Raw genomic sequence first — 16,595 nt, 5'->3', positions numbered from 1 at the left:
TTTCAAAGCAAAGTTTGATGTTAAGGCTTGATTACAGCAAGCTCAAGAGTTCCCATGCAGCAGTGTTTTGGGCGGGAAGGGGCAGGGACTTGGTGGGACTGGCCATAAGGATCCGCAAATCCATGGGCAGTCAATGGATAGCCAAATAACATAGTTGCCAGCATGCTCCATTCCAATCTGTAGGTGCTTATCCAGTGCTGTTTTTTTCCTTTTTCTGGAACCTGTAGTTCTGCTTTTCCCTTAATAAAACTTTGACTACGAGTCACAGAATGCACAGGTAAAACCAGGACTGGATAAACACCTACAGATTGGAATGGAACAATGGAAGCTGTAAAGTACCAGGACGAGGAAGAAAAATACTATAATTTGATCCTATCGTCCTATTGCAACGTATTCCTGATTTCTTCTCTTTTTATTATAAATGCATATTTCTTTAAAAAATGATGTTGGGTAGGGAGGCATATTTTATAATGGTCAGTCTTTTGACAAGAACGAAGGATTCTCATGCCCGAAGTCCTGGACCATGGTGTGACTTATTTCTAATGGCAATAAAACATTAATTCATCTTTATTATGTAAATACCCCTCACAGCATCATGGAATGACAGTTTTCTAAAGCTGTCCGCCAGCATGCCATGAAGCCCAGTGATTCAGCGAGCCCTCTGGTTCTTTATTAGAACGCTGGCGTTTTCTGTAGTCTGTTGTCTCTGTCCAGTTGTTTGTAGTATTTCCTCTCCCTCTTAGACTCTAGTCTCTCCTCTCTGTCTATCGCCGATAGCACGAGATCTCTTGGTGTATGGTAGTTGCTGTATAGTAGTAACTACCTGCAAGGGAATTTTTGGACAGACATGGCTCTGTACCAGGTGGCGGCAGGCATCGTAGAACGAGCGCAACGAAAGGAGGGAGCCGTGAAGGGACTTGTGTACGAAAGTGGCTATAAGGTGACGAGCCGGGAGCCCCCGCAGTATTTCTTTTCAACGCTTATTGCGACACCTTTGACTCCCTTTTACAGTACACACTCATAGCAACGCTGCAATTATGAATGCACGCCGCTTGTGACAGTGGCAGACAGACGGCACCACTCCTAAACACTCCCTGCACTGTTGTACCATATACTCTTATTGCACTATCCACTCAAGTAGTACATCCGGGCTCCGTGTTATCACTTCGAATTATCATTTACACTGGGAAATCAATCATCATAGAACACATATTCATTAGATCCCAGAGCGTTGCTATCACAGGACCACTGCTAAATTATGAAACGCACCGCACTTCTTTTACTTCGCTCGGTTCTGACCATAGCCTGCACCGTTACCCACTATAGACTGCAGCATCGCCTGTTTTTCCCCATCCCTTGCAGCACTATTACAGAATTCACTGAAACCCTACTGTAGCGCTTGCTCTCACTGTGTAGTCCACTACAGCGACACATAACACGTATCATCAATTGCACTGCTCCATTCATTGGAGAATTTACTAGGGTGATCCACTTTACAAAATGGTTTTGCAGGACACTTTTGACGTGGTAGCGCATTAGGAGTGGTCTGCATTGCCCGCGCTTCCATACGGTATCATCGGTGCTGGTCTTAGGTTTACCAGCGCCCTGCGCGTGATATTGGGTGCCCCACTCCTGCCTCCCAACTTTCTGTAGACTACAAATACCAGAATGCAAGGAAGGAAAAAGTACAGTTCACCGTGGGAATGGTAATAGTTTCTCATGTACTCCCCCCCTCCCCCCTCTCTTCCTCTGGGGTGCAGGGGTCAAAAGTTTGCAGAGTGAGTACTGCTGCATTTGAAAGAAACAGAAACAGCTACACTCCAGCAAACTAGGAAATTACTGTGAACAGATTGTAGTGTGTTTAGGGCTGCGCCAGGTGCGGGATGATTCTTGAATAGGCGCTGGCGCCGTCCCTCTGTCACTCAATGTCCTATAACATGTCAATGACTTTCTATTAGTGAGTGGCTCGCTAATAGAAAGTCATTGACTGACACTTTACTTGACACGTTACATTGTGTGAGCTGGTGGCGCCCTTTATCTGCACAGCCCCTGTGCCACGGCGCCACTTGATCGCCCCTTGAGCTGGCTCTGGATATCATTTGTGCCACCCCCTCAGCTTTTTATGGCAACACTAGTGGCAGATGGCATTTGAACACATAGCAAAAAAATAACCGTAGGACCACTACAGATGCACAAAGCGCACCTATTAAAGTCTTTTGGCTTTTTAAAAAAAAAAATATAATAGCATCATATATTAACATAGCTATGGCCTGAACCACTTACAGAGGTTCCAGATAAGACACAGTGAGATTAAATGACTTGTCCAGGATCACACACTTTGGTTAAATGGTGAAACCGAGATGTGGACAGTGTAACCAACTGAACACATATCTTCCAGGGTTTAGCTATTAGGAATATTTATTAAGGTTTTCTTTTGGATTTCATGTGCTCATATAATACCTTCTTTTTACCAATGCCTTGAAAAGAACCCACATTACGAATAAACTATCCATTCATAAACCATATGCTATATAATTCGCCATAGAAATATGTTGAGCAATAATAGTCTGGAATTGGCTTATTAAGATTTTGCTTTGGATTTCATGTGTTTAACGCAGTAATTACCGGCGACCACGATCTAAGCGCAGGACCTGAACCTATGTTGCCTCGCTGCTAAGACGAACGAGTTGCCCTGAACTATCCTCCCAGCCTTAGTTTTTTAGCAATGCCTTGAAAATAGCCCACATTATATAATAAACTAGCCATTCATAATAAACTAATCTTACACTATTAACATTCATCATAGAAATGTAGAAATGTGTTGAGCAATAATAGTATGGCTTTAGCTTTATTCTCCACCTCCTGCATAGAAGTTCACAATAGCACCATTGTGATGCTGGAAATGCATTGGAGGGACAGGGCCTCCCTGTCCTTGTCCTGTAGTTCTTTTTTCATTTGTGTTCTATATTGGTTTCTGCCCAGGAGTCCATGTGGGACTCCTGGAAGTGCAGCTCTTCCTTTTTTTTATGTTGGGTGTATAGACCCATAAGGGTACCCTTATGGCACCCATGGGTGGGGGGCACAACCCTGTGCCCCTAGTGTATGTTTTTGGGCACCTGTGTGTGACCCACAGAGCAGGGTATGGGCTGGTGGCAGCTCCATACTGAATTTGACAGGTGTTCTGTGTATCCTCCCTTTTGGGATACCCAGGCCCTGCCATTGGAATCAGTTGATTCCTGATGTGGAAACAAGTTGGCCCCTGTGGCCTCTTGCTTTCTATTGCCTGTTACCTGGTTTTCTCAAGTCCTGGGAAGCCCTGACTCTGTCCCTTCCCCCTGACTGGCTGTTGGGTAGAAGTTCCATATATGGTGTTGTTGTGAAGTCCAGGCCAGACTGGCTGGAGCCTTCCCAGTGACTGTATGTCGTGGGAACACCCTGTGTGTGGGACCTGGGTGAATGGAGTGTGTGACCAATATGCACTTCTTGTTGTGGATGTCTGGTTTCTGGTGTTTGACACAATAACTGAGACAGCCCTGCCCGAAACGTATGAATGCAGTGTGTAGTGTTGAATGGCTGGGTACTTATCCCAAAACACATTCCTTGTTGTGAGTGTCTGAGAGGGAGGAGAATGGCCTGAATGCACTGTATGCCTGATTGGCTGACTGACTTCTGAATGCCCTTCTGAGTGATTGGTTGTCTGAGTGTGACCCAGCAGAAGGAATGGGAGATCAACTAGTATATCTGTGGGCCTCTCACTGCTAGAAATCGTTCAGAAGCTGGAATTGAAACTAACACTGAAACTGAAGCGGAATCTCTTTTAGGCAGAAACCTGTGCAGTTCCCTTGGGGACCACTGCAAAAGATTTAGGACTACAGGTGTTGGCAGTAAGCCCACTTGGTAGCAGTCTGTACCACCCAGATTTACCTGGTAGCTGTGGCTGAGCAGTCAGACTTCCCTCAAGAAGAGTTAGGCAGTATGCAAAGTATACAAAATAGGCACTCAGATACAATAGCACAAGTAAACGCTGACCAGAGCTTTGGTATCAAGGTATATAATCATTTAAAAACACACCTATTGAAACACTCAGCACTATTATTGTAAATCACTCTAAACACAGTTACTATTATTACATATACATCCCTTATTCCTTATCAGACAAGTCTTAGTTAACACCACTTATTTCCAGACAGAGGTGAGCGCTTAACTATAGATGGCACTCCAATAAGTTAACGAAAAAGGGAGGGAAAAAGGAAAGAATGTAGGAATGTACACCACACTAATACTTAGGAACTCTTAAGCAAGGCAGGAAAGTCAAAAGTTACTTGTGAGCCAAAGTCCATAGGCCGGGCCCACTCTTGGAGAGAGCAGGGCACAAATGCACCCAAGCTCACACAATGACAATAGGCTTAAAAAGTCTTGCAGGGAGTTCAGAACGGTTTTAGTTAGGCTCAGAAAAGTTTAGCCAGGGTGTCCCAGGCTAACCCAGGGTCGAAAGCCGGGGACTAAATCTACCCCGTACAGTCGGTTGCAAGGGAAGCCAGGCGGAACACGGTACATTATGTGGAAAGGATCCTCCAGCGGGGGCAGTTGTTCCTGGCAGCGGGTGCAAGTCGCGGCGTCGTCCAGGGGAAGAGAACATCTCGACGTGGAGGAAAGATGAAGGTCGTTGCACTGCCAGGGAAGAAACCAGCCGCAGAGTTTTCCGGTTAAAGGTACTACCCTTTGATACGCGGTAGTGATAAAACGTGGTATCCCGGTTGCCTGGGTGCTTGGCACAGGCAAGGCGGCCACGAGATGCTCCAGGAAGCGAAAAAGGAAGCAGACTGGTTATCCCCACCAGTCGAAGGAAGAAGACTCTCCGGGCTGGAGATCTCCTCTGTCATTGGGAAAAGTGGTGAGACGGTTCAGTAGGGCTCCACCGGTGGTGTCGTCGTAGCAGGTCGGCTCAGCTTCTCCCTCGTCGGATTCTTGGGTCCTGTGGCGACTTCTGAAGTTCCAGTCCCCAAAGCCCTGCTTTTATGCAGAAAACCCCCATTCACTCAGCCTAGCTGTCACTCAAACATGCACTTGGGCCAATCAGGACGGAGTGCGACTTGAGTTGCCTAGGCAACTCAGTCCAGGGTGCCTGAATCCCCCTCCACCCCGCCTAAGTACCCCAGACAGAGTGGCACCACTTTGGAGGGCTTCTGTGGAGAAGCCCGCCAAAATAGTGGAACAAAGGGCTCAACTTGGGTTGGAGTCACAGAAGCGAACACAAACGCCATTTTAGAACCGAGTTCTGGCAAAAAATACCAACCGGAGAATTAATATTAATTAAATAAACCGGCGGTATGTTCGAGGCTATAGGAATTAAATAATTAAAGTTGGTAGCCTCAAACAATGGGAAATCTCATAGGGATATATTCGCGGTCGAATATAAAAAGTAGTATCCACTGCCACCAGCCAAAACTCGATCAGGGGGGACGGAGACGTGCCCCCTCGACTAACAGACCCTGGGACAATTGAATTGCCCCAGCCAGTACGTCCACAATATGATGGTTTGTACTGGTTCTGTTCAGAATTTGAGACTAGTAAAGTCAATGGTGACTTTACATGCCCTGGGAGACAGTAGTCAGTCCCAGGGTATGGAGTCTATACTGGGGGGGTCACTATGACACCCCTGTGTTACTGCACTGAGGGTGCTGTGTAACACACATCACAAAAACCCATGAAGCCCTATGGAGTAAAAGACCCCATAGCCAATTAAACACGTCTAGAATCAAAGATACACACTCAAATTGTGTCCAAGAGTGAGGGTAAAAGAGTCTCACTCTTGGCAGGACAAAAAAATAAACCCCAAAAATCCAGCAAAGCTGCTGGGGGACTCATTAGGTTAGGAAATTCAGCCTAAACAGAGAATTCTCCCTAACTATCTCAAAGCCGAGCCTGAAGAAGAAGTTGACTGCTGTCTCCCTTCGCCGAAAGCTGTTGAGACTGATTCAAGAGAGGACCTGGTTAGGCGCCCTCTTCCCGTGCTCCGAGGGACCATCGAGCACCGCTAACCTTCGCCGAAGCACCCTGGAAGTCAGACTCTCGAAAGGCTGCAGACTGGAGACTCGGACCGCCGAGGAGAATGAAGATAAGCAGCTGACATTCCGTCCACCGTCGGCGACCAGGGTTCGCAGGTTTGCTATAACCACTGGAGGCCCATCGAAGTCGTGTTGCCCAGAAGAGGGGACTGCTTGACGCGATGCCGCTGTGGACCAGAGCCGCACACTCCTTTGCCTAAGACTTTTGATTCAGACGCGCTTGTCCGCACCGCCGTCCACCTTATCCCGCCGGAGAAGGCCAGGCCGCTGACGCACCGAGGAGCATCCGCCGGTGGGTTTACTGCCACCCAAAGACCGTAGAGACGGTGGACAACTCGACGTCGTTGTTGGGCCACAGTGCTTCACAAATTCTTTGCGGTCCTGAACTATCGACATCGAGGTGCCCTGCACGCCTATTCCTTGCAGGATGTCTTCGAATCGTCGTTGACGAGCACCACTGGGACCGAAGCTGCCGCCTCGACGCAGAGTTCACTTTCTTTGAGGGATCTCGACAATCCGTGGCTCCTGCTTTAAAGGGAGCCACTCAAGAAGGATCCGTCGACGACTCATCGCCAAACTCTGCTATTCCAGGTACATTGGGGTGGTAGAAACATTATAGAAGGAAATAAGACTTATAGAACAATATATGGACTGGGCTTGTGGTATATCTTTACTTTACAGGTTGCCCACGTGGGGGGTCTCCACACAGAACTGTGTCTAGTGATAGGGGCCAGAATTCTGCCAATTGTTCTAACCAACTGCTTTTGCTACTATGTCTATTGTTGGTTACCTTTATTAAGTGATTTGTGTGACATTTAACCCAAGTACAGTAGATGCACTTTAATGAAATCTGATAATAATTGTTACCACTTAGAACTGTTTGTATTTGTCATTGTAGATTTACTGAGCACAAAGTCAGTTATTGTGATTGTGTACATAACCTTGAACTTAATTATATAATGACTGTGTTTTAATTAATAAAGTTTGTGGACATTCCTTTGTGTGGGTTTGGGGACTACACTGTACGTAAGAACCAGCCTGCATCACCTCCTGAGAAGCTAGGCCTTGATTGCTTGACTACGTTACCAATAATAGAGTATCTTGGCTGGGGTCCTCTGTGCCTCTCCTCTGCCATATAGAGAGCAGGAATACAGACACCCCCCCTCCAGTCTTACAACCATGCACATTAATGTGAGCCTAAAGAAATCTCTCATGGGTTTTAATACCATCGAGTAATACAGAGGAAACTGCCATTCCTCAACATCCCTACCAATTAGGCAGCCACACAACAATTCCAATCACACAGGATATAATCATAGATGTTAAGTGCAGAAACATAAAGACAAAGAGGGAAAGAAAACCCTTTAACCCAACTCTAAAACCTCAACTTTTCCATACACTTCTCATTCAGAAACTCACACAGCAATCCGCACGTACTTCGCCACATTGCAACAACAGACTAACAACACAACCATGCACAACAGCACCTGGGAATTCGCACCAACTCGAAAACCGCACTCAAGCTCAGCGAACAGTGCAAACCGATCTGAAGTTGCCAACAGAACATCACAACGCTCACTTTTCTATTCCCACGACACCTTACTAAACCCCCACTCGCTCACTTTTTTACACCCTCCTTTTCAGAGCGCCTTGGGACCACTCCGGCGTTGTCGGTGCGCGGTACAAATACCTTTTAACATTAACAAATGAACTTGTGTTGACAGTAATGTAATGTGGTCTTGTATAGCTGACTCTGCTGTTTTGCTGCGTGTGGTTCTGTGAGAAAATAGGGAGTGTGTAGTGTAAATGCCTGCAGGCCGTAAGTATGCTGAATGGCTGTGATTCTGCGGGGCACTAGCCTGGCAAAGGACCTATGGTGTGTGTTTATTCCAGAAGTGAGTGCCAATCTCAGTGCTACAGGCACTAGGTTGGCCGTGCATGCGTCTGTCTGGGGGGAGGGAGGAGGTGGAAGGTGGGTGAGGACCGGGCCAGAGAGCTGAGTGGTGGTTTACTCCTTAAGTGTCATGTTTAAGTAGGTAGCTTGCTGTCGTGTGAGGAGGTTGACTGTGCGAGTAGTTTGAGGTGAAGAAAGTTGCAGTTATGAATAGATTAGGAAGAGAAGCGTCGTTGGGTAAGGGCACTGTGGGTTCTGGCTGGTTTACACGCTGTTGGTTGTCGCCTTTGTTTGCCCTCCCGTACTCCTGGGCTAAGGCTTAGCGTCTGTGCCAGTTGCATGCTCATGACAAAAGGGGCCCCAGTCGCCTTGAAAGGTCACTTGAAGACCAACTGGAACACGGTCTAAAGTGCTTTGCTGGTGGGTTGAGTTTTGATATGTGTTATTTTCATATAAACTTGTCAGCAAAGATTCCATTTGGTCAGCGTTACTGTGTCTGCAATGGGGCCTGTTGTTTGAGAGGTTGTCCAGTTTTTGTGCTGATTGTCAGTTGAATTAGCTCGTCTAATGTTGTTGTTGACGCTCTGGGTTAGGTAGGCGGGATGGGGAGATCGGCCGTGATAATGCCAAATTGCAATGCTCATTGGCTGGCGGGTTGTGTGCTGATCCATTACGTGTTTGTCGGCGTTAGATTCCATTTATCGTTGCGCTCAGCCTGACCTAAAAGCCACCGAGTATTGTGAGTGTTTATAGTTTGATTGTATAACTTCAGGTCGTTGTTAATATGGGTTGGTGGCCCTTGGTGAAGGTTTTAGAACCAGTCTCATGTGCTTGTTAAATAGGTTTTCAACTGTTTTCGTAAAATGAGGGGACTTTCCTCTGTGGATATGTGTTTCAGCATTGAATACCATAATTTGGTCTGGTGGAAGGTGCATACTGTTTCCGGTTGAAGGTTGGCACCTTCACTAAGGCACTGTTTGGAATGAAGTGCTCTTAATGATTGATTGCTAATTAATTTACGTGTAATTTGATTCTGGGGTCCTGCCATGGAAGGGGTGGCACAAATAATGTGACGCCTCTCCCGAATATGGCGCCTGTGTGCGGTACTAAAATCCCGACCCCCATTACTCTGACAAAGGGGAGCAGGGTAGCAGGGGTGTCCCCCGCTCCTCTTAGTCAATGTAATGGGGGTCTGGATTGCAGAGGTGTCCCCTGATTTCACTAGATGGTAGCGGGGGACAAGAAAAACACGGAAAAAACGATCCTGCACCGCCAGTGCAGAGCCACGTCAGTGGGAGTGAACTGACGCTGCATGGATATAGGAGAGACGCCATGTGCTGCCGAAAAGGTAAGTAAGTAGGGGGGAGATGGGTAGGGAGGATGCAGGTCACAGTGATCTATGTGATTACTGCACCGCGCCATAATGGAAGTCAGCTTTTTGATTATGGGCGGCGCAGTGATCACCAGCAGACACTCTCCGCCTATAAGGCATGCATGGGGGTTCACTGGTTTTGGCTTTCTCCCCCACCAGCTGTCTCGGCCTAACTTTGCTTTGGGCTGCTCTGCCCATAATACACACGTAGAGTCCTCACTACTTTACTTTCTCCTCCACCAACAAAAGACATGTTTCCTTATGATGGCTTGGTTTGAGGGTGAGATCGCTGTCCACTTATGTCCAACACTGTTCTGGCGATTAACAAGAGAGATGCATGCCTAACAATGCTTTGGTTTCCCCTCCAACAGATATGTATGTCTATCCCTGGTTTGACCTTTTTGCCTATAAAACTCACGTGGAGTCCTCAATACTTTGCATTCTGCTCTGCCAACAGAGGGCACGTGTCTAACACTGATTTCACTTTCTCCTCTGCCAACAAGACACCTGTGCCTAGTAGTTGTACATGACTGTATGTTATTTCATTCATTATGTTTTGGGGTATGCCAGTGCTCGTATAGTTGCCTACATATCCACCAATTTGGACAGTTCTTGTGGATTTGCAACAATATTTAATTGTGTCTATACCTGCTAATGTTCAGGCACTGTGTGATGGCGTGCATGTGCAGCGAAGCTCTCATCATGGTCGCCTCTTTCTTTCTCCCCTAGAACATCAAGCAGCTTTATGCATTGGTATGTGAAACTCTTCGTTACTCATGTATTCTAGAAGGGATCATTACCCGCACCAACCTGCTGAAAGAGGAAAAGAAACTCAAGATGAATTTAGCAAAGGTAACTTCCTCCTGTAGATCATGCGTTACACTTGTACTGAGAGCCCTCCTCTATAGGGATTGTCCCTTGGCTCTCCTGTCACTCCAAGCAGTTGCACCTTCTCAGGAGAGCTATAGAACGTTCACTTTATTTGTGCACTTGGGATTCTCGTAGGTGTGTGTTACTTTCTGCATAAAAGGATGCCACCAATGTTTTCCCCATTTCCTACCAGGTACTGGTGTACGACATTCTCTTTGGGAAGGGACTGAAGTGTGGTGGTGTCTGGAAGGTGACTGCTCTGAAGCACCAGGCCCGGCTGAAGGCTGAACTTGCCCGCCTTAAAGTCCAGAAGAAAGTTAGCCGCAATGAGGACCTTCTGTCTCCTGCAGCGGGAGCAGTGAAAGGTACGTGATGTGACTTTACCTGGGCAGACAGAGAGGCCTATTTATGTGGGGATTCACTGTTTCTACCAGAAAAGAAGCTTCTGTGCCAGCAGCTTCTACTGAATAATTGGACTTGCTTCAACGTGTGCCCTTTCTTACCGAGGTTGATAGAAATGCCTGCCCCCTCAGAGTTATACAGAAAACTCAGCTTGTACCAAATGATCATTGATTGTATTGGCATTTGGCTAGCGTTTCTGTCGATGTTGTTTCGTTAGGCCCCCATTACAACCCTAACATCAAATGGAAACTAAAAAGAAAAAAAATCTAAAACCACATCATACAATTATATATATACACAATTTCATATTAAATGGATTTAAATTCCTCCATCCTAAAACTTAAAATAATGGCACTGTTCGTACGGATTACTGTTTTTTTTTCTTGGCACTCTCCACAGTCTATTTCAGATCTGTGGTGGTTTACAAAGTGAGCATCCAACTGCGGCTGTGCATGATCCAGGACAATTATATTTTTCATCTCGTGTAGTATTGCTGGCATTTATTAAAATGTAACTGTTGTTGCTTACTGTCTCAACGTGTTAAGGTTTCTGCAAAGCATGAGCAGCCAAAATCCATCCTGTAGAGAACCGAAACTTGATTAAAACAAACCCATTTTAAAACCACATTCTAACCCCTTATCACTCTCAAGACCAATACATACAGTGGCTTAAAAATAATGTTTTATTTTATTTTCAGGTACCAAGTGTAATCTGTGCTGGTTTCTTCATGCCCAAAATCAGAAAATTGAAAGCTTTGGCAGTGACATCCCTGTTAATTAACCAGAATATCCCATGAGCATTGTAGGCCATAGCGATTAATGTTACCTTTCAGTGGCTCAGTAGAGAGAATACTGGTTTTGTGAGGGCCAGAGCATCTGAAACCTAGACCAATCCTTTTATAGTCAGAATAGATTCATGAATTTTCATCTAATGTATCTCTGTCCTGCATTAAATCTTTCTCAATTTGTTCACAGTCTAATAGCCATTAACCTTGCATCATTTGCCGGCCTTTTCTATGACACTTTTATAAACTCTTGCTCTCAGGACCTTGCAGTCACCCAAATAATAATTATTTTGAGCAAATCGCACTTATGTGAACTCCAATAACTGCATTTTGCTCTGTTAATGCCTTATGTTTTCTACAGGTACATGAGGTAACTTTGACAAACCTGTGATGCCTCCACAGCCGATACTTGCAGACCTCTTATTTTTTTTTTAACACTTTATGTATAATTTCCACAAAAAATATTACAACCATGCATTGATTCAGAAGAATAAATGATTACATTAAAACTACAAAAAGAAAAAGAAAATATATGCAATACCATAGAAAAGTAAAGAACCAACATATTAATTCTAAATACCAAACTCAGATTCTTTAAAGTACCATGAAACAACACAGACCAACAACACAACAAAACAAATCAGGACAATACATACAACCCACTCCACATCCCAACCCCCCTACTATTTAAAAAAAACAAACATATAAAACTCATACCTCAATATAAAATCATCCACTTCCATAAAATTCATTGTAAGTTCCCCATATACTGTCTTTTTTTTTTCTTCTTATATAATAAGCATTTCTCATACCTTGAAATAATCTTCATATCACATAGCCATCCCTCCATAAGAGGTTTCTTCCTCGTTTTCTACACCTTTAACACCTGTCTAATAGCTACCAGTAAGCTTTTATTAATCCAATTCCTAGTCACATAAGCAATATTGCGCCCGCATCTTGGAGATAGCAGAAGCACAGATAAAGGGCTCTGGGGAAAATTGATGGTCCAAATTACATCAATCCTGTCCAACACATCTTTCCAGTAGTCCATCGCTCTATCACAGTACCACAACATGTGCAACAGAGAACCTTTCTCCTTCCGACACCCCCAGTGAACATAATTTTCCATCAATCCTAGACAATACACACGAAGCGGACTCCAATAAATGTTACCCAACACTCTTTGATGACTATAACACAAGTTTAAGTCAATTGTCCCCTTAACCGGGAACTTCCAGATTTGTTCCCACTCCTCCACCGAAATGTCACTGCCCAACTCTTCAGAACATTTCATTCTTCGCTTCTCCCATGAGGCTAACCAAGCACTCTCCAAAGGTATAAAGTTCATGATATCCGACCCTTTCTGCTGCGTCACAGTAAACGGCCCACATATCTCTGGCTTCTGCACAAACCTTGAGTCTAACATCCGTCATCGTTCAGAAAGCAAATCCTTCAGTATTCTATACCTTCCCTGTTCCCTCCTACTTAGTCCAAATTTATTACTCCGAATGTCAAAGAAAACCATTTCATCATCATCATTCCAGACATCCCCAATCACCAGAACACCCCTATTACTCCAACTTCTCCAATGCAACATTTTATTATTAACCTGCAAACCAGGATTACACCTTTTAAAGAAGCTTATTTATACATATGCAACCCCTGACCATTATCAGTTATCAACAAGACCAATGTATCCTTAGAACAGCAATTGACTTCAGATTCGTAGCCTGCCAAGGTAATTTCCCAAGAGAGTATAAACTCTTCACATTGTAGGGTTTCAACATTTCTCTCTCAATTCTCACCCACCAAGGTGCCAAGTCTAAATCATCATTTGAGAAAATAAACAATTTTTAAAGTAAAAATCCTTTACAATAGCTCCCCAGGATAGGATAACCAAACCCACCATCACAAACCTTTCGAGCCATAATATAACGTGGGATCGTAGCTCTTTTTCCAACACCCCAAAAAATTCTTGAAATACTTTATCAGTACGCCCTAGTATTTTCTTCGTGAACTGTAGAGGAATGGATTGTATGAGATACAAAACCTTAAGAAGCAGCAGCATCTTAATTGCATTAACTTTCGCCCAGATACTTAAGATGGTACAACGCCATTTCCTAATGTCTTTTTGGAAAACCTCTATGATTCTATTCACATTATACTCCACCAGTTTATTAACATCCCGAACCAGATAAATACCTAAATACTTGACACAATCTCTTTCCCATTTGCAATCCCAACTCCACAATCTATCACAATTAAGATTTAACACTCAGTGGAAAAACTACCGATTTCCCCCAATTGATTTTATAACCGGACAACTTCCCTACTGCCTCAATCATATTTTTCAAAATAGGTCCACCTTCCCTCGGATTATTTAGGATTACCACCACATCATCTGCATATGCCAAGACTTTAATTTTCCCACCCCCTATACATAACCCTTTCACTTCAATATTCTGTCTGATATAGGCCAACAAGGGCTCCAGAACCAAATTAAAAAGGAAAGGAGATAGGGGACAGCCTTGTCTTGTGCCTCTAAATAATCGAAAGGGATTAGAAAATCCGCCATTCACCCAGACATATCTGATTGTAGAGCCCCAATAGCATTGATAAATAGTAGGCCAAATCCCATCTTCATAAGAGTATAATTTAGAAATGGCCAATTAACTCTATCAAAAGCCTTTTTGGCATCCAAAAAAAATTAAATTAGCAAAGTCTCACTAACTGCAGATTCCGGCAAGTGCATAATATCCAAAAGAGTCCTAATATTGTCATTATCCATGTCTTTGTCTCATAAAACCCACCTGTGCCCTATCAATCAGCCCTCCCATATGTTTATCTAGCCTATTCGCCAATATCTTAGAAAAAATCTTCATATCCACATTTAGCAACGAGACAGGACGATAATTGCAGCAACGAGCAACATCTTGTCCTGGTCTTGGAACAACAGTTAAAACAGCCTCCCTCATTGACGGACACAAAATACCTTCCATAAGAATCGATTATACAACTCACACAATTCCGGCGCTAGCTGCACATCATAAATTTATAAAATTCAGTAGATAAACCATCTATACCTGGAGATTTTCCATCTTGTAATCCACAAATTGCTAACAATACTTCTGATACAGCAATTGATGCATCAAGCACATCTCTGCCTTCCTCAGGCAAAGATGGAACATCAATTTTCCCCAAAAATTCATCTAGATCTTGCAGTCATGGGGTAAGCTCATCAGTGTACAATTCTGTATAAAACAAACAAAAGCATTCACCTATCTCTTTTCTCGTTACCGCCACACCTTCAGTGCCCTTATCTATTTTACACACATGGGATCTTTCTAAGAAAAAATTTCAGTTTGTTTGCCAATAGCTCCCCCTCCCCCCCGATCTCCTCCCAATACCTTTGTCTCATATAAAACAAACATTTCTCCATTTGAGATTCAATCTCTGGGCATCCTTCACCACATTCAATTACATTCTGTCCTTCTTATTCTTTGATAAAGCATACCTCCGTTGCAGATTTTCCAAGTTAGTCTCAAGTTCTAAAAATTTTGTTCCCCCTTTTTTCCTCACCTTAGCAGTCCAGCTCATCAACTCCCCCCTAATGAAAGCTTTAAAAGGGTCCAAAACCACCAGACTATCTAACGAACCTTTATTATCAATAGAATAATTTTTAATAGAATCAGAAATGAATAGAAAACAATGCTTTGGAAGCGTTCTCCTCTTTTAAAATGAAGGGCTTGAGTCTCCACCTACAATTTCCCCGTCTCCCGCCATCAAAATGTAGTTTAATTTTCACCATTGAGTGATCAGATAAATTACGTTCCCCCATACTTGCTTCCACCACAGATTCCACCAATACATCAGAAACTAAAACATAATCCAGTCTCGAAAATGAATCATGTGCTGGGGAATAAAAAGAAAAATCTACATCTCTTGGATGTAAATTCCTCCAGGTGTCTACAAGGTCATAGACATCTAAAAAGTCATTAAATTCCTTGCTTGATTTTTGCCCAGAAAAATTACACGCAGAGGATCTATCTCTTTTATAATCTAATATACAATTAAAGTCCCCTCCCAAAACAATAGATTCTCCTCTCATACCACGTAACATTGCTTCCAAGGACGCAAAGAATCTACCACTATTAACACATGGACCATAAACAGAACCAAAAGAAAGCAATTTTCCCTCATATTTTAAATCAACCAATAGAACACGACCTTCCGTATCCATACTCGCTCTTTCCACACTAACATTCAAACCCCTCCTAAACAGAATGCCTACACCTCTAGATTTTGCTGTATGACAATTCAACAGTATCTTTGTTTATTTAGAGTTGGTTAACAAATCTTCAGATCCCGGTAGCAAATGTATCTCTTGGAGAAAAACATCAACTTTATCTCTCCATAATTTGGACAACACCATTCTCCTTTTCTTCGGACAATTTAGGCCCTTCACATTCCAGGTTCCAACTGACAAAGTGCCCATTACAATCTATGCATACTCATTATCACTAATTGTATTCCACAGCCACCCCTCATCAAGCATAACTTCAATATATAGGAATCAATAACAATCGAACAGTACATATTCATGAATGGCAAGTGCGTTTTCCCAACATCTTGATATTTCCTCTCCAATCACATAGGAGAGTTCCATTACAAGAAACAGACAAGATATGAGGTAGTACAACCCTCCCACATGGACAAACACATGAACAACAAAAAGAAAGCATTGTTTGAACAAAGTCCGATCAACTACGGATCTAACTGTCAGACTGTTATATACAATAACAACAGTATTCCTAACTATACTCCCAAAGATGTGCACCCCGATAATAATCAAATTTACTTCCCTCTAAATATTCACGAGATAAGCATAATAGACGATACAATATAATTTGTATCTTCCCCATAAACCCCAAAACAGTACAAAGATATTCCAAATCCGCACCCAGAATCGGAATGTCAATAAACTCTCCAGAATAATCAAACACGGTGCACATGTATCAAAATCACATTCCATACCATACTACCACGACTCAACCATATTCCCCCATCTACACATCAACTTAAACAACACAGTACCAACTGCCCCCCCCGCCCATCCCAATTCAACAAAATCCACACCCATATCATTAAATACCGCTCAAGGACAAGACCCACATCTACCATCAAAACACTGAGACCTTTGCACTT

General features: G+C 43.6%; 1 protein-coding gene across 2 annotated transcripts in view; it reads left to right on the top strand.

The window, feature by feature from the left end:
- Window positions 1–748: 748 nt before the first annotated feature.
- Window positions 749–16,595, top strand: part of NSUN5 (NOP2/Sun RNA methyltransferase 5) — an 89,742-nt gene continuing 73,895 nt past the window's right edge. The window contains exons 1-3 of one of the 2 annotated variants that reach the window (XM_069614778.1): window positions 749–940; window positions 10,064–10,186; window positions 10,398–10,569. In XM_069614778.1, coding sequence (XP_069470879.1) covers window positions 848–940; window positions 10,064–10,186; window positions 10,398–10,569 — 388 coding nt within the window. In that variant the 5' untranslated portion in view covers window positions 749–847. The remainder of the gene's footprint in view (window positions 941–10,063; window positions 10,187–10,397; window positions 10,570–16,595) is intronic. The other variant, XM_069614779.1, reaches the window with a different exon arrangement.

Source organism: Ambystoma mexicanum, chromosome 9 (genome assembly GCF_040938575.1).
Source record: "Ambystoma mexicanum isolate Mex_15411 chromosome 9, UKY_AmexF1_1, whole genome shotgun sequence".
NCBI lineage: Eukaryota > Metazoa > Chordata > Amphibia > Caudata > Ambystomatidae > Ambystoma > Ambystoma mexicanum.
This window is presented reverse-complemented; position numbering and strand designations above follow the sequence as displayed.